At 40.1% G+C, this 25,610-nt stretch overlaps 1 protein-coding gene and 1 long non-coding RNA gene across 4 annotated transcripts in view; one reads left to right on the top strand and one right to left on the bottom strand.

The window, feature by feature from the left end:
* Positions 1-25,610, top strand: part of AK4 (adenylate kinase 4) — a 76,032-nt gene that overhangs the window by 37,343 nt on the left and 13,079 nt on the right. For all 3 annotated transcript variants that reach the window (XM_049618550.1, XM_049618549.1, XM_049618548.1), the window contains exons 2-3: positions 2,570-2,689; positions 24,322-24,494. In XM_049618550.1, the coding sequence (XP_049474507.1) occupies positions 2,570-2,689; positions 24,322-24,494 (293 nt within the window). The remainder of the gene's footprint in view (positions 1-2,569; positions 2,690-24,321; positions 24,495-25,610) is intronic.
* LOC125913433 (uncharacterized) lies at positions 11,938-18,599 on the bottom strand. The gene is made up of 2 exons (XR_007455022.1): positions 18,107-18,599; positions 11,938-14,623 (listed from the first exon to the last, which is right to left on the bottom strand). It is a non-coding gene; the product is annotated as an uncharacterized LOC125913433 (long non-coding RNA).

The raw sequence follows: 25,610 nt of genomic DNA, 5'->3' as shown, positions 1-25,610 counted from the left end.
CTTGGTCTGTTATCTTGGAAGATGTCTATATATATTTTTTTTTGTTTGTTTGTTTAAATCTGTCTTAATGTTTGGCAGATGGGACTAAGAACAGGGCTCTGGCACTGGGTATTGTATGGAAACCAATTTGACAATAAATTTCATGTTAAAAAAAATAAAAAGGAAGCTGGTATTAAAAAAAAAAAAGAACAGGGCTCTGCGGTTGGCCTGACCATTGCAGAGTAGGACAGCACCAATCTCGTCAGTTACTCCAAGCATACCATCCGACAGTGATTTTCCTGATATAAAACATACATCGTATACAGGTATTACCAAGAGAACAGAAAGCATATGTTCACCCAAAAACCTGTACGTGAACATTCCTTGTAGTGTTACTCATATTAGCCAAAAAGTAGAAACAATGCAAATGCGTATTAACTGATGTATATAAACAAAATATGGTACACCCATACAGTGAATGATCAACCATGAAAATGGATGAAGTACCACTTGAAAACATTATGCTAAATGAAAGAAACCAGACACAAAATACCACATATTGTATGATTCCATTTATATGAAATGTGCACGATAGGCAAATCTGTAAAGACAGAAAGTAGATCAATAGTTGCCAGGGGCTAGACAGAGGGAGGAGGGAATGGGGAGCGATTGCTAATGGGAACAGCGTTTCTTTCTGAAGTGATAAAAATGTTCTGAAATTAGGTAGTGGTGATGGCTTCACAGCATTGAGAATGTATTAAAAATTACTGAGTTGTACACTTTAAAGTGGTGAATGTTAACGGTGTGTGAATTGTATCTTAGTAAAGCTGTCATAAATATGGGTATTACTTCCTATCTGAAGGTGAGGATCTTATGAGGATTAAATGAAATAACACATACAAGGTGCTTAAAGCACAGTGCCTGGTATAATATGTTTCTTAATATGTTAACATAGTATGTTACTTTATTAGTGATTAATATTGTTGCTCTTCATGAAAATAACACTGCTTAAACATTGGTAGGTAAGCTGCAACTTTTATTCACTGCTCCCTTTGTGCATTATTACCTGTTACCTAGTATAGAGTTAATAAATACTTTGTGAATGAATCTGTTTTTGTTCATATGCATGTTTAGCCACATTTGCCAAAGTGGTTGTCTTTTGCTGTTGTTCTTTGCAGCATGTTACTGAATCAGCATCATTGGATCTAACTTTGAGCTTGTAGTAGTAGCAATCAGAGCCAATAGTTTGAGCCAGTAGTAGTAATCAGAGTGATATGAATCTCTTGACAGTGCATATTTCAGAGTTGGAGTTAGGAGTTTTGACTCTGTTTGGGGAAGGAAAGGTTCTACCTTGAATTCAAGTGAAGGTAGGGACAAAGTGATTCTTGAGCTTTTTTGCAGTAACATAATTCTGCTTTATGTTTTTATAAGAACATAATTGGCCTTTCTTAAAGTCAACATCAAATATAGGCAATATGCTAGATAACAGTGCAGTGAATATCTTCTTGGGGACACTGGTGGTTGAAATTGTATCAGTCACTTGAAATGTAAATTAATATTTATTATAAAGGCATAAAATATGGTCCTATTTAATAACCATTGTGAATGTAGCCAACTGAATAAAAACAATAAAGTTCGAATAAATAAATAAATAAATAAAGCATAATTGGTCTGTCAAAAATGTGGTTCTTAATGGTTTATTATCAGTTCTCTGAAGAGTAGAGGACTTAATCTTGGTTTAAAAAAAAAATCCGTTCCTAGAAACTTAACAGATTTAAACTGATAATTTGTTCCACTGAACCTAACCCACAATTTCCACATATAAGAAATTATTTTAAAATAAGATAGAAACATTTTTTCTCTGAAAAAAATTTTTTTTTGAAAAATTCACATCCTTTTATATATGTTAACTAACTTGGATGTAAATTCAAAAAAATAATAATAAAAATAAATTCACATCTTTTTATAAAGTTGGCATTCTAATAACACTGAGTTGCTTCTACAACTGTATCAGCAAGGTGCCATCTACTTATTCTGAGGTTCATGAAGAGAAGTTTTTGTTTGTATTATCCAGCATTCTTTCTAAGACCAGTGGAAATGTTTTCCTTTGGTCTCTAAGGAATGGTTGTGCTTCTCAGCTTCTTTCAGCCTTCTGCATCCCATGAACCATATAGTTGATCACATTTCCTGGCTGTCGTAAACCGTTGGGGGGCTCAGTGTCCACTTCGCGGCTCTCACCTCTGGGAAGTTCCAGGACTTCTGTCCTGGCCTTTCACGAACCACCCCTTCCTCTGGACTCCCAACTTTTGTTTCTTACTTTTATCTTCTCTTCTAATTTATAGAAATACTCTTTTATTTTTATTTCTGTTTGTGTATATCTTATTTATCTTCAAAAGCTGCTTTTATAATTCTTTGGGAGACAAGGCTACCATTGTTGAAACCAGTATTCTAAAAATTACCCCCAAAACATCTACCTATAACTTTCCCCTCATACCAATAGGGAGGAATAGAAGAGAAGGCAAAAGGAGTTTGTAAGCTTTTCTTTTTTTGAAGCTTTTTTGAGTGTCTCTTTTTCCTGTTTTTTTAATAGAAGTTGGTGATATGGCAAAGCAGTACATAGAGAAAGGTCTTTTGGTTCCAGATCATGTGATCACACGCCTAATGATGTCGGAGTTGGAGAATAGGCGCGGCCAGCACTGGCTACTAGATGGTGAGTTGAACCTGTGGGTAAGCTGGATTTCTGTGACTAGTTGGTTGTGCACACTCCCTTAATTTCTGACCCATTGCAAAATACTTTTTCTTCCAAGCTTTCAGTCATTTATTTAGGCATATTCCAATTTGGCAAAATGATAGAAACTCACTGTGATAAAGCCTTTTCGTTTCTGTCTCCAGACTACCATCCCTGGAGCCATTGACTTGAAGCAAACCTTTACTGAATTCCCTTTACTCTTACAGTTTCGATGGTGCTCATTGTTTCCATGACTAAGTTGTCATAGGTATGACGCATCTTAAATCAGAGGTTCTTTCATTCATAATAGGCCACACAAATTAACACCATGAGTTACCATTTTTCATCTGTCAGGTTAACAAAGATAGAAAATCTGAAGATCTTTTATTGAGTGTAAAGGAAATAAATATTATTGAGAGTATAAAACAGGCAACCATTGGAGGACAGTTTAGCCATCTTTATACTTTTTTTTTTTAAGTTTATTTTTATTTATTTTGAAAGGGAAAGAGAGAGCATGTACATGTGAGAGCATGGGGGAGAGCAGGAGGGACAGAGAGAGAGAGAGAGAGAGAGAGAATCCCAAGTAGGCTCTAAGCTGTCAGCACAGAGCCCAACGCAGGGCTCAGTCTCAGGAACTGTGAGATCATGACCTGAGCCGAGACCAAGATTTGGACACGTAACTGACTGAGTTGTCCAGGCGCCCCAGCATTCTTTATATTTCCTGACTCAGCAGTTCTCTGCCGGATTTCTTCCTAAAGAAAGGTTGTCAAGGTTGTCTGTTCTCATCATTATTTGTAACTAGCAAGACACTGATAACGACAAGTATCTATCATAGGGATGCCTTAAAAATTAGTATGTCTGTTAACCGAATAATGTGTACCTATGTGTTGGCATGGATAGATCTCTAAGATGCACTGCCGAGTGAAAACAGCTAGCTGCAGTAGAGTCTATCTCATATACTATTATTTATGTAAACATGGAAGGATGCTGTGGTATTTATTACTCTCTCCATGTAGAAATACATGCATAAACTCTCTTTGAAAGGATATTAAAAAGACTGATATAGTCTTTGAAACTGTTTGATTTTTTTTTTTTTTTTGAGTATGTATTTAAGTAAAACCTGGACCTTATTTAAGACCTCTATAAGAGGTTCCTAAACTTTTTAGGCAAATGGGCCCCTTGATGACAACTGTGATATTTCTCCTAGGAAATGCCTGCAGATGCTTACACACAACATATTATACAATTCTCCATGAAGCTGAAATTCAGAATCTTCTACTTTAAATTTTAAGAAAAACAATGGACTGGGTGGATTATTTCTTATTCTTGAATAGCAAGATTCCTGGGTACAATAAAAATAGAAACTTGATGAGCACGCTACTTTCTAGGACCACAGAATGGCAGAGAATGAGATTTCTCTATGAGGAACTTGTTTCCATTGCAGAGCGGTTTTTAGTTCACACAAGGCACTCAATCCCATATTAATTTTGTGAAACTGAAGCTTCAGGAAGTTGTGACAGTTGAAACCTTGATGTTTGCCAGCCACAGAGAAGCCAGATGAATTGCCTACATTTAAACTATGAGATTGGCTATATTTCTCCTAAAGTCTGGAACCATGAGTCTCCAAAATGACTAGTATGGTGCGGTCTTTATTGTCTATCAGTGTTTCTCAAAGTGTGTAGTGTGCAGTGTTAGTAATTGCTAGACAAGAAAGCAGATGTGTCAAGTTAAAAATTAAAAATTGCTAGCATTGGGGCGCCTGGGTGGCGCAGTAGGTTAAGCGTCCGACTTCAGCCAGGTCACGATCTCGCGGTCCTTGAGTTCGAGCCCCGCGTCAGGCTCTGGGCTGATGGCTCGGAGCCTGGAGCCTGTTTCCGATTCTGTGTCTCCCTCTCTCTCTGCCCCTCCCCCGTTCATGCTCTGTCTCTCTCTGTCCCAAAAATAAATAAAAAACGTTGAAAAAAAAATTTAAAAAAAAAATTGCAAGCATTTATTGAGTACTTATTGTGTGCAAGCATTGTTTGGAACACCTGATATTTTTTCATTCAATCCCTACAATACTGTAAGAAGTAGATACTGTTATTCCCATTTAATAGATTAGAAGACTGAGGCAAAGTAGGGTTTAGCTAACTGCTCAAAGGTAGTAAGTGCCAAAGTTAAACATGTTTTCTTTACTTTAGGACTTCATTGAAACTTTAATATAATGCAATTTAACTCTTCACAGAAGGAGACATCATGAGGCATTTTCTGAATTTATTTGATTTTAGAATCCCCCACCTCATTCCCAACACTCACCAAGAACCGACAGGGTTTGTTCTGTGGAGCATTCATTGTGAACTACTATTTAACATATATTCCTCACTTTGTAGGTTTTCTGAACAGTTGACTATAAAGTAGATCATGTCTTTCTAGACTTTGGATTTAAAAATTTGGAACTCTGTTCTCATGGGACTAGAGGGAACAGGTGGATTGAATTTAAAACTTTTGCTGAGAGAAAGGCTATAATGGCCTACAAAAGGCATCCTCTTATTCATTGGGCAATAACGAATAAAGCTCCTCTTGTGTGTCAGAAATTACTAGGTGCTGTTGATAAGATGCTAAGACACTGTCCCTTTCACAGTAGGGGAATCAGTAAAATAGTTACTGATAGCAGAATAGAAGCATATGTATGAGGTACCCCGCAGACACAGAGAAGAAAGTTATGTTCTGGTAGTGAGAGGAGGTACTGGAACAGCGTTATGGAAAAAGATAAATAGAGGTTCCGCAGGTTGATGAATGGGGGTTGGAAGGCAGATGTTCTCTGCAGAAGGGCATGTGAACTAGGTAAGAAAAGGATGACATAGCTTAGTATTTTCCTGGGCCTGCAAGCAGAGGCAGGCAGGGGAAATCCTGGAGTGGATGGTGTTTGATTCAGTACAAAGATGATGGAACCAGAAATTGTTTGCTCCCGGGACCATTGAAAAGTTAATTAGGGCCATAACATGATCAGATTTGTGTCTCAGAAAGACTGTTCTGTTAGCAGAGGAGAGAGTAGGTGGTGGGGCAGGGACGAGGTGGAGGCTAGAAGCCAGATACAAGACTGTTGTAATATTTGGACCATGGGATGTTGAAAGCCTGAATTTGGGCAATGGTGGTAGGATGGAAAAGAGGCACCATCCAGGAGAGAATGGATTGAGGGGGAAAAATTGACAGGAGGTATGAGTGAGGTTAGCTACTACAGCCCTGTGGTTTTCTTTTTTTTCCTTCCCTCCCTCCCTCCCTCCCTTCCTTCCTTCCTTCCTTCCTTGCCTTACCTTGCCTTTCTTTTTTTTTCTTTTTTCTTCTCTTCTCTTCTCTTCTCTTCTCTTCTCTTCTCTCTTCCTTTCCTTTTCTTTTCTTTTCTTTTCTTTTCTTTGCTTTGCTTTGCTTTTCTCTCTTCTCGTCTGGTCTCGTCTCGTCTGGTCTCGTCTGGTCTCGTCTCTTCTCTCTTTTGTCTTCATACAGGGCTTGGATTCAAGAAGAGTGTGGGATCAAGACCTGAGCTGAGATCAGGAGCCAAACTCACTTAACCAGCTGAGCCACCCAGGCACCCCTGGAGTTTTCTTTTCTTTTTTAGAGATTTTAATTTTTCAAGTAATCTCTATACCCAATGTGGGGCTCCAATTCACAACTTGAGATATAGAGTCCACATGTTCTACTGACTGAGCCAGCCAGGTGCCTCCTGGCTTTTATTGCTCACGGAGGTTTGCACTTTTTGTTTCTTGACTGTCATTGCCTCCTTTGCACTTCTCTAGGCCACTTTAATTTCTCCAGGCGCGACACATTGACTCACAAAATGTAGTCCTCCACAGTGTGTAGGTGTTTGCCATGATGGGTAAACTTTGACTTTGCCACCACCTGACTATAATTTCTCTGGTTTAAATTCTTTAATTGTAAAGCTTGTCACCTTGCAAAGCAAACTTCTGTAGTTTTAGTGTAAACTTTGTTTTAAAAAAGGATTGTCTATATTAAACTCCTTTGGAAAGGTGGTTAGTGTAATAACCACTAACCCCAGTTATGTACCAGACTGCCCGTTTGAATCCCAGCTCTGCCATTTACTGACAGTCTGTGACCTTGGGCAAATTGTTTTACCTCTGTGGGCATTTTATTCCTCATGGAAAACAGGGATTAGGAAAGGGTTTGTAAGGATGAAGTGAATATATGTAATGTTCTTAAAAGAATGCTTGCCATGTAATAAGTGCTATATAGATATGCTGTTATTATCTGTCCTAAGTGATATACAGGTCCTGAATGTTTTGTTTTTGTTTTTGTTTTTTTGGTGACTACATGAAGTGTTAAGTACAGGAATAATTTAAAAAATATTTAGCCATGTGAAATTGAAGGTCAGTTTTAGTTATGGAATGCTTCTGTGTTTTGCTTTTGCCATAACTATTCCTCTCAGGGAGAATAACTAAAGTTCTTTTACATCACAGGCCTGTTTTTAGTGAAGTGCGTCAGTATCATGGCTGATTTAGTTTGTATCTTTCTCCTTGAAGACCCATCTGGTCACTTTTCAGTTGTGATTTTCCTTTAAAGCTCTGGAATAAATCCATTTGGCAAAGTGAGGAGTGTTAAGAATGCCTCATTCTGTGTTCAGCCTTAAACTCCTTATGTTACAGGGCACATGCTCTGTGGAGGACGTGCCTGTTGAGTGTGCTAAAGGTGATTGAATGTGCAAAGGTCGAGAAAAGAATTCTGGATGACAGATGACTCATCATCTTGGTCCATATGTCTGTAGAGAGGCATCTGCAAATGGTGGGTGGAAACAAGTAGAGTGGACACAAGCCAAGGGAAGGCCAGGAGGGGTTGGTGGATGGGGTGCCTGAGTGCTGTGTGGTTTGGTCAGCTATGTCCTTGCTAAAGATAGTTCAGCTCTACCTTACCTTTGCAGTTTTCTCTCCAGCTGAGTAAGAAACTGTTTTATGTGTTAGTACTTGTATACATTTGTGGGGGCTTTTCTCCTTTTTTCTTTCTCTCCCTCTTTGTTTTATTTCCTTAGAAGTTGAATGTGTGAGAACAGTTTTAAAAAGTTTTCTTTAATATTTAAGACAAATATTCTACTAGAAGAATGGAATGTGCTGCAAGCTTTCTAATTTTGTTATAAAACCATGCATGTTTTTTTTTTCCAGTTTCATATAAAGAAAGTATTTACTACTTATTAGGTGAAATAGCTAGAGAACAGTAACCATCTCTTTAAAACGAATATAAATTCTTCGCTTTTTAAAAATAGGGCTGGCAGCTGGGTGGGGCCAGTAGGGAGATGTGTTGGTAATAGGGGTTTTCATTTCTAAATTTGACTGCCAACCTGTGTATTTAAATAGTAGCCTACAAGTTCTCAAACTCCTTCCTAATTTATCTACAGGTAACAAGAAGTAACAGAATTGTCTACCATACGATTTTAGGTGAGGCATCAAAATATTTAAAATTGGTTGTCACAGTTTGGTTTCATAAAAAAATATTAAATTTTAGAATAATGAGTGGAATATAATTTAAGCCTTTCATTGGAATAAAGATCCCTTTGGAATGAGAGTTATCATTCAGTCTGTGGTTGTATGTTTCATTTGTGGTTCAGCGCAGTGTTGAATGCTAATAACTAGGGCTTTCTGTAGATAATTCTGGAATTTTTTTTTTTTTACCAGAAGTCAGAGTTGCTTGAATGTGTGCAGTGTTTGTGTGTGTTTGTTTGCCCTGAGAGTTAAATGATCTCAGATCTGCAGTATTTCCAAGGTACATACTTACTCAGAGCCCTTGGTAACCAAGTAAATGGTGGATGGTAGGAAACCAAACTACGTATGATAGCCATGTAGCCGTAATAGTCACCTCCAGAATAGAGCATCTGTAAAATTCTGTTTTTAAAACAAACTTGACATTTTTTATCATCTTCTTGGAAGAAGGAATTACACCTGCTTTTGATTATACTTTGTAACATCATTACTAAATATTCAGATATTCTTCAATGAAAGGATTTGTAGACATGTCATTAATTTCAGGTTGAATATTGTACTAGGGGAGAACACATGACTTCACCAGGGGAAGATGGGCAAAAATAGGAAATGGTATCTGTGTATACTTTAAATGAAACTTAAAAAATAAATCAATGAAACTAAACAATAATATTGGTCGAGTTACACAGGAAAAGACCATTACTCAGCAAGGTTAGGTTATGAAAAGTCATTTTGGTCACACCTGACTTGAAATTTAGCACACTCTCATCTTGTGATATACCTTATCCAAAGAGCGGAGCCTGTTCAGACTTTATGTCTAGCTATTGATTTCATTAAAGCTAGTGCAGCCTCTTTGTTAATGGTCCCAGGCGATTGTGCAAATTTCTTTCGGTTCTGAGTCTTCATAATTTTTCCTACAACTGAGTATTTATTGAGCACCAACTCTGTGCCAGGCACTGTCAAGACACCACAAGAGAGCAACATACTAGGTGGGACCTGGCCTTCTTGGCATTTAGAATCTAGTGGTGATTCAGCTTTTGTGCTGCCCTAGGCAATGAGGATTGCCTTTGATTTCTGTGATTTAAATCTAACCTATAAGAACTTTGTTTTTATTCTATGACTTCCCTACTTTCAGTGTCCTTGGTGTCTGTATGAGCTCAGAGGATCGGACTGAAAAACATGGTAAAATAAAGCCTTGGGTATCTTCTCTTGTTCATTTGATTGGATTCTCTCCTGAGACCCTGTTCCCATGTCCATTTCTGGTGGCTTTTTTCTTCTGCGTGATCTGACTGCTGTCTTGGGATGGGGAACAATTTTAATATGGCAGGTAACTCTGAGTTTGTTTATTCGCTCTGTGTTTCCAGAGAATGACTAGATTTTAACAAGTAAGCATTAAGGGCCATATGGAAAACATATGTATACAGATATTTGAACACACCCTAGAAAAACTTGGTTCAGAGATCAAAACGCAAATTGAGTTATACATTTTATGGTGTGTCTTGATGAGCTTGGCATTGGTCTGTCTGAGGAGGGAATAGCATATTTTCTGAACTTAGTCCAGGAGGAGCAAATGCTGAATAAATAACTGCAGTCTAGGACCTTGGGAGCCCCAGTGGAGGGGGTGAAAGGTGAGAGGTAGCACCCAGGAGAAAGGAACTGACCCTATCTTAGGGGTGAGGGAGGCAGCTGTTAAATGGAAGGCTTCCTGGAGAAGGTGACAGCAAGAACTAAGTTTTGAAAGTGAGAATAAAAGCTTAATCTTCTAGGTGGAGGGATCACTATATGCAAAACAGCATGGTGTATTCTGGAAACCACAGGTAATTGGATAATTCTAGAGCTGAAAATATGAGCATATGAGGTCAGAAAAGTGGGTGGGGGCAAAAGTTAAACACTTCATGAAATTCAAATACAGGGCATTGAATAAACATCAAAGTCAATACTAATTTTTTTTTTTTTTACATCTATTCATTTTTGAGAGACAGAGCACAAGCCGGGGAGGGGCAGAGGGAGAGGGAGACACAGAATCCGAAGCAGGCTCCAGACTCTCGAGCTGTCAGCACAGAGCCCGACGTGGGGCTTGAGCTCACAAACTGCGAGATCATGACCTGAGCAGAAGTTGGACGCTTAACCGACTGAGTCACCCAGGCGCCCCAACATCAAAGTTAATATTAGAAATGAGTTAGGAAGCTTAAAATGTAAAACTTTGAGTTTGAAAGAATAACTTATTTTTTAACTTTTTAACCAACACTTTAAAATTAACTTAATTTTTAACATGTTTAGATCTACTTTAGATATTAAACTGTGATTTCTATTTGGGCATGTCTCATACACTTTAAGATACACTTAGCCCCTTTGCTGTTGCCACTTAATTAGAAGTCTATAAAGTAAGGCATAGGATGAAGCTGTCTTCAAATCCTAATTTTAGATGGAAGGAGAGCCTCCTTCCCTAATTTATGAAACAGGTATCTTGGGAATTGGATGGATTGAGAACATTCATTGCAAAGCTTTATCCAAAGCATCTAAAGCATACTTTGCTAGGTTTTTTTTTTTTTTTTTCAAATTAAAAAAAATTATTTATTTATTTTGAGGGAGAGCAAGAGCACAAGTGTGGGAGGGACAGAGAGAAGGAGAGACAGAATCCCAAGCACTGCTCCATCAGTGCAAAAGCCCACTGTGGGGATCAGACTCACAAACTGTGAGATCATGACCTGAGCCAAGGTCAAGAGTCAGATGCTTAACTGACTGTGCCACTCAGGCACCCTTTTTTCTAGTTTGTTAATGAAACAATTGCTGGGCATTTACTAAATACACAGCACTATATCAGAACAGTAATGTGGTGGAAAAAGCGCGGACTTATAACTGAATATCATTATGTAATTTATTAGCTGTGTAGTCTTGAGCAAGCAAACTTACTTTTCTTGGATTCTTTTTCCTCATCCATAGAATTAGTAGCAGTATGTATGGCATAGGTTCGCGAGGATTAGCTAACAAATATGACGCTCTTAGTGGAATCCTAAAACGTAGTAGGTGGTCACATGATAGTACGTGTTATTATGTACCGATGTTGTATATACATACCACCACATGTTGATGCTGATACAGATGTTAGAACTTAGCATTTCATTAATAAATGGCTGATAAACTTAAAAATGTCATTTTAATAAGCAAAGATCATCATATTCATCCCTCATTAAGTACACCGGGGGAAAGTATAACTAAACAAAATTCCCCAGCCTCCATTAAACCTTACCTACTAATATAAAACAAAACAATATAAAACTCTGATGACTGCCCTAGTACTAGGAAGAAAAACCCAGATTTTGTGAAGGTGAACAAGTTGATTAGGGTTTAGAGGAGAGTAAGATGTGGGAAAAGTGCAGAGAATTTAATTTTATCATTTGACACTGACTTTATAAAAATGGTACATGATTACTATAAAGCATTCAAGCCATATGGCAAAATATAAGGGAAAGGAGCTAGTCACCTAAAATCCCCGTAGCCAGAAATAATCAGGGTTAACAGTTGAGAACCTGTCATTCTAGACCCCTCCTCACACACATAGGTGCTTGAAAGTGTGTAAGTGCGGCTCCCATACTTGATGTATTTAATTATTTATTTTAAATATTAAAAATATTTAATTTTACTTAAGTTTAACAATAGCAGAGCTAAAGTGAACCTGAAGGAATTATTACTGAATTTCAGATAAAATCTTTCTTCATCACCCAGGATATTCTTGGGAGAGCTCTTTAAGATTATGAAAGCCATTAGGAGTTGACATATTTGTTTTTTTATTTCATACTTCAAATTGAGACAGAGAGATATTGTCTTTCTTCAGTGAACAGTAAGAGGATTAATGTACTTAGGCTTCCTCCCACCTCTTTTCCCCTCCCTCTGTCTGTTTTCAATGGTTTTTGTTGCTAAAATCTATTATAAGTTTTCTTCTGTAACCTGAATTTCCAATTTTTTTTTTTTTGTCTTACATCTAAAAGATTTAAATGAATTCTGTGGCCTGGTTTTCTCACACAGTACCACATCTCTGTTTCTTTTGTTTTGACGATTCTTCTCGTTACTTCTGTGAATAGACTAGAAACCATCAAATTATACACTTGAAACAAGTGAATTGTTTGGCATATGAATTATGTCTGAATAAAGCTGTGCTACTTTTTACCACAGCTTTTCCATTCATCATTACCGTGGTCAGCTGGATCTTACTGGATAATTTCCTCCTGCTGTTCTTTCCCTCCTTCCTTCCCTCCATTGTAACAGAGGGGCTCATGTGATGCCCTCTTCCCTGAGTTTTCACGTTTGAGAACGCCTTCTCATCATTCAGCAGGTTCAGCTGGCTGTGATATTCCTGAGTGACCCCTGTGTCCTTCGGCACTTTGCAGCCTCTGTTTCATCTTGTTCCGACCTGGATTATTGCTCTGCAAAGCCCTGAGGCCAGTGTGACTTTTGACTATGATTTTTTTTTTCTTCCTGTATAGACTTCCTGAAGAATTGTTTCCTCATACTTGAAGTAAATAGACCATCTCAGTGTTGTTTCTTGTCCTCCCTCCTATAGGTACTGTGTCCTTTTGATCTCCAATTCAGTTCTTTTCCTTTCAGGAAAGTTCTCCTGTATTATATCTTTTTTGTCCTTTTGTTCAGTTTTTCTATTTTAAGAAAATATATCCACTTACAGTGGATATTATTGAATATTCTTTGTCTTTATCATATTTTAAAGTTTCATGTTTTTTGTGTTTCCTTTTGCCTTCATCTATGTTCAGACCTCTTTTCTTGAGGGCAAGGGAGGGCAAAACTTTGTTTTTATTCCCTAATGATGTCACAGTTTCCTTACGTTTATGTGCTGTATGTGCTAATGCTGCCAGGCCTTTGCACTCCCTGTGCCCTCTACCTGCAGCACTGTGCCTTGAGATGGTCATGAGGATGCTCCATTCACATCTTTACTCAGATATCCTCTCCTTGCCGAGTCCTTCTGGTACTATCCTGTCTACCCATTTCGTTCTTTCTTCTTACCTTATAATCATGTAACTTACAGATTGATCTGGATGTTGATATTTTATACCTTCCTGTACCTACAATTATGTTTGACATGTAGAAAAAGCTTATAAATACTTGTCTGATGGTAGGTCTCACCTACCATGTATATGTACACCATATACCTGGGAGCTGAGCCCATGGTGGGCCATACTCAGCCTCTGTTCTTTTATTTGGGGCAAAAATATGGGCCTGTGGTGAAATCATTTACAAGTTTCTTTTGTCTCAAGTGAGATATAGTGGGACCAGTTTTCCTTTAATTTGTTTATATTGGGACTTGGGTCCCCATATAACAGGTAAACAAAATTCTTAAAGAGAAGGGCCTTTAAGCAAAGGATTTACAGTTAACAGCTCCTTCCTCAATGCAGTATGCATATTCCTTTACTGGCAAAGGGCTCCATAATTTTTAACTTGTTTAAGAACACAGGTTATAAGCTATGAGTTTCATCTATATCCTTAAACAGGAAAAATCATTGCACTGATGCCAGAGGACCTCAACACCATTTGGGGATTTCCCCAAGAATCCCTGCCTAATAGGAATTCATCTTTTAACTAAGCCACTTAGAAGATCCAAACTTAGGGTTTAAACCCAAATTTTCTGTAGTATGTCTTCTATCAGTGGATCCCGAAGTAGTGATTGTAGCATGTCCAGGTTTTTAAATCATTTACTACTAACCTATGAGCTCCTTGAGAGCAGGAACTATTTATTACAACTCTAAGATACGTAATAGTAGAGTTCCAAGTGTCCCTGGAAGATTTCAGTGAGCAGGAAGTAGGTCCTAAGCTCTCAGCACAGTGGGAAATGTGGAGCTCACAAAGTGATATGATGTAGCTTAAGCTCTTGTTTGCCAACATCTGGAGCACAGCTGTGTCTTAGTCTTTTCACCATCTGTTAATAAAAACTGGAAGAAGTGGAATATGGAGGTCTTGGATACACATACAAGTAAATATTGTGCAAACAGATAAGGTAGTTATAAGATGTAAGATGGAAAAGGCCTTCATCGAGCAGGTTTTGACGGTGATCAATTTTAAGTTGCTAGTGAGGCTTCTGCTTGGTGGTATGAATAGTTTGAATGCCCCTGTGTTAGGGAAGACTATGGTAGAATAACTACCTGCTTTGAACTTCAGTTAATCATTCAGTGATTAATTGTGATGGATTATGGCTTACATATTTTTAACTTGGTTCTTGCTTTCCCAACAGCTGGGAAGAGATGGCTGGTCAGAAGCAACCGTGTTGGCCCCAGATCCTAATGCACATAGGAAGGGGGCCTGGTGTTGTGTGGCCTTTTCATATGTTGCCAGTCCCAGGCGGATGTTAGAAGTTGCCCTTTAAAACTGCGCTTCTATTTCCATCAAGCAGAGGGCTTGCTTTTCTGCCTGGGAATGTGGTGGTGGACTCTGGCTCTCTGCCCTTCCTCTGGAATGAATGCACAACAAATTAGAAAAACAGAAGTGTCCTAGTTCCCCATTCCCCTCCACTGTCTCAGCTTGTTGCTGTGGCACCTCCTGCTTCACCGGCCCTCCCTCAGGCTCTTGGCATGGCTGAGAGGAGCAGATGCCAAGGCCCGGTGGCTGGCACGTCAGGGATTTAGCGACATCTTCCTGCACATGGTGAATCTTTTTTAGGAAGGAGGCTGTCTAAAAAATAACCTGTAGGCACCATAATTAGTGATATAGCATGGTGGATTTTGGGAGAAATTTAACTGCATGAAATTTCAGCTTTCAACATGGATTGGCTATTTGATTAAGCAGGACATGGTAGCTTTTCTAGGCTATGAGGGAGAGGGGACAGCTTAGTATGGAAGCATGAGGTAGGTTTTCTGTACTCTTGGTGAGAAACCACGTGATGGAGTGAGCAGTCTAGTATGTGTCGTTACAGGGAGGAAAGCAAGCTCTCTGGGCTTAAATGTGTTCATTATTTTACTTTGCCTGTTGGATTTTCTGGTTTCCTCAACAATTAATGGAATATATTCACTTGGATTAGGTTATCTAGGGAGACTGGGATTCTGCTTGTTAGTCATTTAGAAAATATGTGTTTCAGGATTACTTTTCGTGAAAATAAAAGTATACCACAATTTATTGCAGTTCTTTCCAAATTGAAGAATTATTCATGCTGCCACCTGTTGACAGAATTAGAGTGTACATCTAGTCTACTTGGTCAGTAATCCCTGCCTACCAGAATACCAAATCCACATGAAATCTGACTATTCTGTGGAATCTGACTGTTCCACATGGAACAGGGGCTACAAGCAAGCATGTTTAAAGAATACACACCCACAGCTAGAGTGGCAAATTCTCTTGGTGTAACCCAAGAGAATTGGTACCCACCTGTGTAACCATAGCCTGTCTAGTCTGAATCTCTTAGTCAGAAGATAACCTCTTAGAATGTACTTTTGAATGCTTTATGTATGCATGCATCTAAGTACTTTCATGTCAAGAATGGCTATTCTTATTTAGAGGCAGATTTTCCATTACAAGATTTACGGATCATGCTTTAAATTCCATACATCTGCTAATTATTTGTTTCCTTTCAGATTCCAATATCCTTGCAATTTGAGACACCAAGAAATTAAATCTTACACCATGAGTAGATCTTTGGAAGAGAACACGGATCAGTGGATGTCAGATGTTAACTAAAGAGCAAAATACCCACATGTTTCCTCACCAAAGTTAAAGTGAACATCTCGTGCCCTGATACTGTGACACTCTTGGTTGATAAGCAGTTTTCACAGTCTTCATATTGTGATCCTCTGACAATATGTTCATTTAAAAAAATATATGTATGTGGTTGGATAATGACTCTTCGCTAAAAACGGTTTAAAATGTCCTGGTCAGGTTGTACCTTATCCGACAGTCTGTTCTTGGCAGCTGATTGATGTGAGAATTACATCTTTGATTTGTTCAGCCCAACTTGAGACACTGATATAAATCACTTCAAAGGATGCTGCCTTTTAGGACACCATTTCATATTGTATGCCCTGAAGCTTTACATTAGGATGTGTAAGCTGAAGAATATTCATATCTTAAGAGTCTTGTAGACAGATAACCGCCTCTCCTTACTTCATGGAGCCTTTGCCTTCTGCCTAACTAGGGTGACACAGAGCCCCTCTCTAGGACCTGTGATCCCCCAGGTTTTTGACTCTGCACCCCAGACTTCTGTGAGAGCCCCAGCCCACTGCCAGGGCCTTTGTGACATCTTCAGAGATTAGGACACCACACCTGCCCTAACAATTACACTATTTGAAGCTAGTCACTTCCAACTGGGTCTTTTATGTCTGTGATACTTGGTTATTAAGGGAAAGGTAAGCCATCCCTCAGTGTCCTTTTTTCTTCTTTATCCTTTTCTCTTTCTCCATTACTGATTCTCCTCTTCCTCCTCCCCCTAAGTCTTTACTTTTCCACTGTACCCTCTGGGATTCTCTTTCCTTATAACCTTCTCCACCTTCCTCCTCACACCTACTCTGACTCCGCAGAATACCCTACCTTCTGCCTTAAAGTAAACCTGGGTCTCCCCTTCACGTGTGACCTTCTTGTCACACCTCCTGTTATTGAGGAGACTTGTTCTCTTATATGAACATACTGTGTTTGGTGATGGTGATGGCACTATCCTCTCTCCCCACTGCTCCTTTCATACTTTTATAAAGGTTCATACTTACCCGTCATGTCTTTCTTGTTATCAGACTTGCTGTCTGTCCTTTTACCTCCGGTCCCACATGGTCTTCATTTTCCCCCAGTGTTGACTCTTTGCCCCACTTGCCACACCTCCTCCCACCCTGTGCCGGCTGCTGTGCTGGGATTTACATACAGAAATGTGTTTGTTCCTCACAACTTTCTGGATTGGGCATTACCAGGCTCACTTTATGGGTGCAGAGAGGTGGGTAACCAGGGTCACAACGTGAGCAGGTGGCATAATTGCACCTCAGACCAAGGCAGTGTGTCTCTGGAGCCTGTATTTCTGTCTGCTAAGCTATTTTTCCCTAGTTTGCTTCATGTAGTGTGTACCTTCAATGCCTGTCAGTAGGGAATTGGTTAAATTGTGGTTCATCCAAACCATGGAGTACTCCACAGTTATTATAGCAAGAGAGCAATGCGTATGTATAGAAAAGAATCTCCAAGATCTATGAAAAGAAAAAAGCAAGGTGCAGAACATTTGTGTATGTGTGGAGAGAATCTGACATGTCTGTGCCTGCAGCACCCCGAAGCCACGCAGGATTTGGATTTCTCCAGTCGTTTTGTATACTGACTGCTGTATACTGTATACTGTATAGTAGACTATTGACTACTGTAGCCGTCACGAGCAGGTATTTCTCACAGGCTGCACTTTTCCCCGTGAGAGGAAGACAGCATCGTGTGGTATGTGATGTGTGATTCTGGAGTCAGCACTCGGTTCTTAAATGTGTGGTATTGGGCAAGTCACTTAACTTTTCTGAGCCTCAGTTTTTACAACTTTAAAATGGGAATGATACCCATTTGCAGAATAATTGTGACTTTTCAGATAATATTTATTCATTGATTCAACAAATATTTATTCAGCACCTATTATGTGCCAGGCACTGTTCTAGGCATGAAGGATGTAGCAGTAAACAGCTTTAAAGGTTCTGCTCTCATTTAGCTAACATCCTAGTGAGAGTAGAAACACTTACAAAATAAAGTAGATCATATGCTATAAAAGATGTTGAAATCTATGAAGAGAAAACCGAAAAAGAGGGGCGGGTGTGAATAGGGGTGCCGTGGGTGGGGCGCAGGTTTAGTTGAACAGGATGGTTAGAAAAGTCCTCACTGACAAGGCATGTTTTGAGCCAAGACTTGTAGGAGCCGAGGGCACACGTAGATACCTACAGCAAGAGCGTGTCACGCCGAGGGGACATAAGCTACTTGTCCAAGGTGGGAATGGACTTACCGGTTTGAGAACAGCAAGGATGTCAGGTGACGTGGGGTGATGGATAGGGATGCTAGGTCAGAGACAACAGGAGCGAGAGTAGGCCGTGTAGGCCCCTGCACAGTTTCAGATTTTCTTCTGCATAAAATCTATCTGGCACAGCAAATAGTGGCCGTGATGATGAGGATGCTACAGGATGCTCTGCTCTTGGGGTGGAAGTAAGATAGATGGGGTGACGTTTAGGATTCTTTCAACAATTATTTTTCATACCTGTGGAAGAACAGCATAGTGTAAGAGAGGGGGGCACTTCCAAGACCAGAGACCTGATCCTCAATCCTGTTCTGCTGCTGATCCTCACTAAATGCCAGCTTCATCTGTTACACGGAGGGTGATTGTTCCCCCTCTGCCCACCTCATAGGGCCGATGTGCAGAGTAAGAGAGAAGTAAATTTCTATAAATGCTTTGTGAACAGCAGACTACAATACATAGGAAGCACACAGGGTGTGTTTGCTGATTGGACATGGACTCAGGAGCCACTGACAGTTACCTCGTCTGTGCGAATGTTCCCCAAAATGAGGCACTCACTTAACGAGAAAGACTGCACAGCTGTCACATTTCTTTTTCACGTTTATTTATTTACTTTTGTGTGTGTGAGAAAGAGAATGGGAGTAGGGGAGGGGCAGAGAGAGAGGGAGAGAGAGAGAATCCTAAGCAGGCTTTGCACTGTCAGCACAGAGCCCAACGCGGGGCTCGATCCCACGAACCACAAGATCGTGACCTGAGCTTACCCGACCGAGCCACCCAGGCGCCCCAGGCCATCACGTTTCTTCACTTGGATTCCGTGTTCTAGTTAACGCAGGCTGCAAATGGATTAGTTCCTTGGAACTTAATGTCCCGTTGTCACGTCAAGGTACACGTGTATTGTCAGCAGCTTAAGGCTGAACCTTTGCACTGAATTTACCAGTTTCACTTTCACCCAGATCAGAGCTCATCATGATGACGTATTGAACTGGATCAGGAAAGTAGACTTAAGGTGCTTTACTATTCGAAAAACGAGGTAGGTGGTGTGCCAGGTTCAGAGCTTGCCTGGCACGAGCTCCCTTTTGATGGGTGGGTTCCAGAATGTGCAGTCTGCGCAGGCTAATAACTAGAGGTGCTGGGCTCTAGTTATGGTAGAGAGCACAGAGCACCAGTGACTCCCCAAACTAGCAAATCTCAGGAAAGGAATTAAATAGAAGCCAGCTGGGGGATGAGGACCTTTCCTTCACGCTGAACTGGGAAACCAGTTGAGCCCCCAGGAGAGCTCTACCTAGAGCAGCAGCGGCCATTTATTGAGTGCTCACTCTGTGCCTAACACTTTACATCTTAAACATTCTAGAAAGATTGTCTCTCTTAATCCTCAAATCAGCCATGCAGTAGGCATTACCTTTTGTTATGGACTGAGTTGTGTCCCCTGCCCCCGCCGCTTTAAATTCATCTGTTGGAAGTCCTGACTCCTAGTACCTTATAATTTGACTCTTTTTTGGAGATAAGGTCACCGAAGAGGTAATTAAGTTAAATGAGGTCATAGGGTGGGCCCTAATCTGCAATGACTAGTGTAGTGTCCTTATAAGAAGAGGAAGTTAGGATACAGGCACACACCGAGGAAAAATTCTATGGGAGACACAGGGAGAAGGAAGCTATCTGCAAGCCAAGGAGTGAGGCCTCAGAAGGAACCAACCCTCCCTGACACCTCGATCTCAGACTTTTAGCCTCCAGGACCATGAGACCTTAAACCTCTGTTGTTCAAGCCACCTGTTCTGTGGTACTTTGTTATGGCGACCCCAGCAAATTGATATGCCCTTGTTGTATATCTGAGAAAACTAAGGACCAGAGAGATTACACAAAGCTGGTGGATGTTCTTGCAGTTCTGGCTAGGGAGAACTGGGAATGAAGTCCAGGTGTGTCTGGTTCCAGACACGTCCCACCGAGCCCTGAGGTTTCTGGCTTACTGCAGCTTCTCCCCACTTTTGAAACCACAGCTGGCATCCAGATCTTTGCCCACTGTTCTGTTATACTGTACTTTCCCTTGCCACACCACTTTTTTTACAGGTAAGATCCTGGACAGGAATAGCATAAACAGGTGGCTTGAGTTAGGGGCTTAGTGAATCTGGAAAGATTTGTCTCTGGGAATTTCCTTCCCAGTTCTCCTCTTGCCATGAAACTGAGGTAAAGAGGATTCTCTGCAAAGTGTTTTTGTACCTGTTTAAAAGAGGTGTTGAAACTTCCCCCGAATGGGATAGATACAAGTAGTTAGTTTTGCACTTACACTGTTGCTGTCACTGAGAAGTTTGGTGGTTCTTAACCAGTCCGAGTCACCTAGATAACTTTAAAAAATACCTAAGTCCTGCTCCCAGATGATCCATTCTGGGAAGAATGGTATGGAATCTGAGTACCCATAAGCTCTTTTTCCCCCCTTGTAAGTCTTCCCTGATAATGTTGATGTGCCCCATCAGATGGAGAACCCTTAAAGTTGTGGAATGACTTATTTCTCTTGTTGGTACTTCTGAACCATAAAAATGGTTGCATTCCAACAACATTAGCATCTTAAAATATAACTCTTACATTTTAGCTTTCATTATGTAGGCTTCTGTATTTTCCATGGTTCTTTCAACTTTAACACATTTTGAGGATGGGAGGCTATGATAGGAGCCACTGTCCTCTAACAGAAGACCTCTAAGCCACAAGAATTAATGATTCTCTGGTCATTAGTGGGTCTGAATGTGAAAGCCTAGAAGGTAGACACTACGTAACATTTTTGAAATCTGTTTCGAGTTTATTTGGTACACAGTTGCATTTTCCACCCATTCCTCCAGAGGGCACCAGAGTTCAGAAACAGTTGTGGGGGAGTTGAACAGACTGGCCTTTAGGCTAGAAACTTTAGCCGGTAAGATTTGAGCTTTTATTTGTGGGAGGAACTGTTGTATTGTCTTTCAGAGCTTCCTATTCTTTGTTGCGGCTGTACTCAGTTTCCATATTTTATGCAAAGGATAAAGAACAATGTTTTATTGTCAGGATAGTGGCTAGTGATGCTGAGAACCCCAGGACAGGGACTGAGGCTGAGAATTCAGGTCCTCAGAGGAGTGATTTCTAAAATTCTTTGTGCACAATTTTCAGTAAAAATGTTTACTTTATATCTTCAGTATATGGATATGTGTGAATTATGTGCATATACAGTTTTACTACCATATACCTTATAAAATGCACTCTCCAAACTAGAATCTGAAAAACAGTGAACAAAACAGTGCAACAGAGGCTCTATTTTCTTTTCATACTCTAGCAAGGGTCCCTTTGGAAGCCACTGATTTAGAAAATGACTTTTCCTTGAAAAAGGATTTGGGGAAAGCATAGAGATTGATCTTGGGGTTGTTTTGGCTGCAGGCCTCTAAATCTAACTCCAGTTGTCAATTTGAAAAAAAATTTTTATTTTTGAGAGAGAGGAGAGAGCATGAGCAGGGGATGGGCAGAGAGAGAGGGAGACACAGAATCCAAAGCAGGCTCCAGACTCCTGAGCTGTCAGCACAGAGCCTAACATGGGGCTCGAGCCCACGAACTATGACATTATGACCTGAGCAGAAGTTGGATGCTTAACTGACTGAGCCACCCAGGCGCCCCTCCAGTTGTCACTTTGGAGCCTTCATGAAGAGTGGGCTCTGCAGGGAAAGCTAGGACCTGGCACTCAGGGAAAGAGTGCCCTTCTGGGGAAGGCTCACTGCCCTCACTTTGCTGGAATTTCAGTTTATAATGTCCCAGGTACAGTGCCAGAGAATAACAAAGGGAGTAAAGCATATCTTAAATCCCATTTCAGGAAACCCATCTTCTAAAGCAGACTGTGGTGCACAGTGTAGGGGAACTTAGGCTAAAGTTGACTAATAGACTTAAGTCTGGGGCTCCAGGTTTGCTACCAAAGTTCTCTCTGCAGCATCCCCAGTCTGACCTAGAGTGAGCTGTTGGAGAAAGGGAGATGGAAAAAAGGACCTGGTTGAGGGTATGTGTAGTATTCAATAAGGAATTTGGTGGAAAAGTAAAGGAGGCATGGTTTTATCTGGACTCTACTGAGACTCCTTGCCTACCATCCAGCCTATGTAGCCATAGATTGAATTGAGCCATGAGGGCCCACTTGGGGCCAAATCTTGCTCCTTGGTGACCCAGAGAGTATCACATTGTTATCTGCCTGATAGTTATCATATATTTGAAGCTCCAGGATACATCCAGTTGCTGTGAAGCCCCAATTCTAAAATTAAGTTTCTTTTTGAACTTAATATTCAAAAGAGAGGCCGCTTAATAAGTTCAGATGTAAGCAGTCAAGCCATTCCATAATAGAAAGAAAAAATTACATAATGAGTTTACAGAGCTTGACAGAGTCCTATAATTTCACAGAATTGGGATTTTAAAGTAAGGCAACTGGTCAAATAAGTATGGCCACTGAACAGAAGACTAGAAGACAGCTACCCTAGTGTTACATGGAAATGTTTGCCCACTGTGTGCCGGTGTTAAGGCCACGTCTCCACAGTGTGCTTGACCTTAGGCAGATACAGTTTGACCTTTCATTTCCCTAAATGTTAAGTAATCATAACTTGGTCTAACAAATCATATTGAGATTTGAAAAAAATCCACTTAGCAGCTCTTTATTTAAGGGCAGAATTTTGTTTCCATTCTGAAAGCACTGTATGCTCAATTAAAAAAAATGAGAAACTAGAAGAGTAGAAAGGAATCCCTCATCTTCCCACTGCAAAGAAAACCACCATGAACGTACTTCTTGTATAGTTTCCCAGTGTGTGGGTGCCTTTTTTGTGAAGAGGATGCTTAGCCAGAGAGTCACTCTGGGAGGAGGGAGACAATGCTGGGCTATTGGCTCAGGCAACACCTGGGCTGCAGGATTAGAAGTACCTATTTCTAGGGGTGCCTGGGTGGCTCAGTTGGTTAAGCATCTGACTTTGGCTCAGGTCATGATCTCACGGCTCGTGAGTTTGAGGTCCACGTCAGGCTCTGTGCTGACACCTTGGAGCCTGGAGCCTGCTGCAGACTCTGTGTCTCCCTTTTCTCTCTGACCCTCCTACATTCACTTTGTCTCTTTCTCTCTCAAAAATAAATAAGCATTTAAAAAAATTAGAAATAACCTATTTCTCTGTTGAAGCCAGTCCAAATGCATTAATGGGTCATGGGAGGACAGCATACAAGAATGTGAAGGCAGTTTCTTCTGGGAGCCTGTGATTACCTTGTGTTAGCCATGTGATAGCTAATGAACTGAGATCTGCCCTGCAAGATAAGCTTTTTACCACCTCTGTTTGAACTTGCCTTTTCTTTCCCTGTCATAACAATAGAGTTGAACACATGCCCCAGGTTTGGTGCTCTCTATTCTTGTGTCTTTTTGGAAAAGATGTAACTTCATCTTCTGTAATAAACAACATCACAGGTTAGACACTATGGGGACCGTTGGATAATTTTCCTTATTGGAGAAATTAGAAAATAAGCTCCAAGGGAAGCCTGGAGCTTCCAGTCCACCCCCCCCCCCCCCCCCCCCCGTCTACTGCAGAGCAATCCTTTTATCAAATACAACAAGAGCAAATTACTAGAAAAGTTAAAAGAAAACCACAAATTCAACCATAAATTTTAGATTCACTAGGCTTGAAATTACTGTGGAATTGCTATAAAATTCCTAAATGCTTTTTCTCATTTCTGTGGTTACTGTACTAGATTGCAGACCACATGTTGAGTTTTGTAAGAGTGGGGAATGGAGAAAAAAATATATACATGTATATGTATATATAATTTTGGGGATAGCCTATGAATAATATACTTATCAGCTGTTAAAGCTATAAAAGGACACAAATATAATTTTGTCCCTTCACTTCTTTAACAGAAGAGGAAATGGAGGTGATATAACTTGCCTAGGGTTACGTGAGTAGTTAAGAGCAAAGCTAGAACTGGTTTAGTGTTTTTTTAGTTTAGTATACTCTCTGCTTGTGTCATGTGACCCCTTAATCTTTCAGTGTCCCAAATGCCAAAACTGGATTTTAAAGTAGCCTATTTTCTTCTAGCATTAAATTTAAGGAGGTAGACATAAATGTCTGATAAAAACTTAATTCTGGGTGACATATGTATAGATTTGATTATTCTGTCACTGAAAATATTTCATTGACTCATTGGAATTGGGAAAGGTCTTGCATTTGATATGTTTTGTTTTTGGCATTTAGGTTTTCCTAGGACATTAGTACAGGCTGAAGCCCTGGACAGAATCTGCGAGCTGGATCTAGTGATCACTTTGAACATTCCATTTGAAACACTCAAAGACCGTCTCAGCCGACGTTGGATTCACCCTCCCAGTGGAAGGGTGTATAACCTGGACTTCAATCCACCTCATGTGCATGTAAGACTATACAGGGCCCTTTGACAGACTGACAAGAAAGAGGCACAGCATTTCGGTTGTAAAGTATAGGAAGGATATGAATAGATGATTCAAAAAAGAACAAATCTACATGGCCAAATGTATTTGAAATTTCTCATTCACTAGTGGTCAAGGAAGGCAAATTCAAGTTTATAACATCTATTGCTGGTGGGGATCTGAGAAAAATGATACTCTCATCTTTATCAGACCTAGTATTTGTAGTCTTTTTAAAAAGGAATCTAGCAGTGTACATTAAAAAAATTTTTTTAATGTTTATTTTGAGAGAGAGAGAGAGAGAGAGAGAGACAGAGTGTGAGTGGGGGAGGGGCAGAGAGCGAGGGAGACACAGAATTCGAAGCAGGCTCCAGGCTCTGAGCTGTCAGTACAGAGCCCGATGTGGAGCTTGAACTCACAAGCTGTGAGATCATGACCTGAGCTGAAGTCGTCACTCAACCAACTGAGCCACCCAGGCACCCCTACATTAAAATTTTTATTTCATTCAACCCACCACTGGCAGTATACGTTATGGAGATGAAAGCACTAGCAGGTAAGATCATGTACACAGTGTCGCTTATTCCAGTGTTGATTTTAGGGAAAAACAAAACAATCTGAACACAAAAATGAATGCTCATTTGCAGGGGATGATTAAATGAATTAGCGAATATCTACGTCTTGTAGTCAGTAAAAAGAAAGACTTTGTGCTATATACTTTGACCTGAAGAAACATTTCCTCCAGGTGTATTACTGAATATGAAAAGCAAATAGCACAATGATTCCATTTTTGTAAAACAGTGACTGTCTTTCTTTACACATATCTGTTTGTGTGTGTGTTTATAAGTGCTCTCTGGCTTCATAAGACCAGGGATAAATGGTTAACACTGGGTCTGGATGAAGAACTGGGGTTAAAGTGGGCGGGGTCATGGGAGAGATGGGAGTAAGGATGTAAAGGGGGAAGACTAGAGGAATAGCAAGTTCAAAAAAACAGCATGTTTACATAAAATAAGCATGTATAAAGGTACATGTTTAAAGAAACTTCTTTATTTTTTTAAATGTTTATTTTATTTTTGAGAGAGAGTATGTGTGTGCAGTGGGTAAGGG

Source organism: Panthera uncia (genome assembly GCF_023721935.1).
Source record: "Panthera uncia isolate 11264 chromosome C1 unlocalized genomic scaffold, Puncia_PCG_1.0 HiC_scaffold_4, whole genome shotgun sequence".
NCBI classification, from domain to species: domain Eukaryota; kingdom Metazoa; phylum Chordata; class Mammalia; order Carnivora; family Felidae; genus Panthera; species Panthera uncia.
This window is presented reverse-complemented; position numbering and strand designations above follow the sequence as displayed.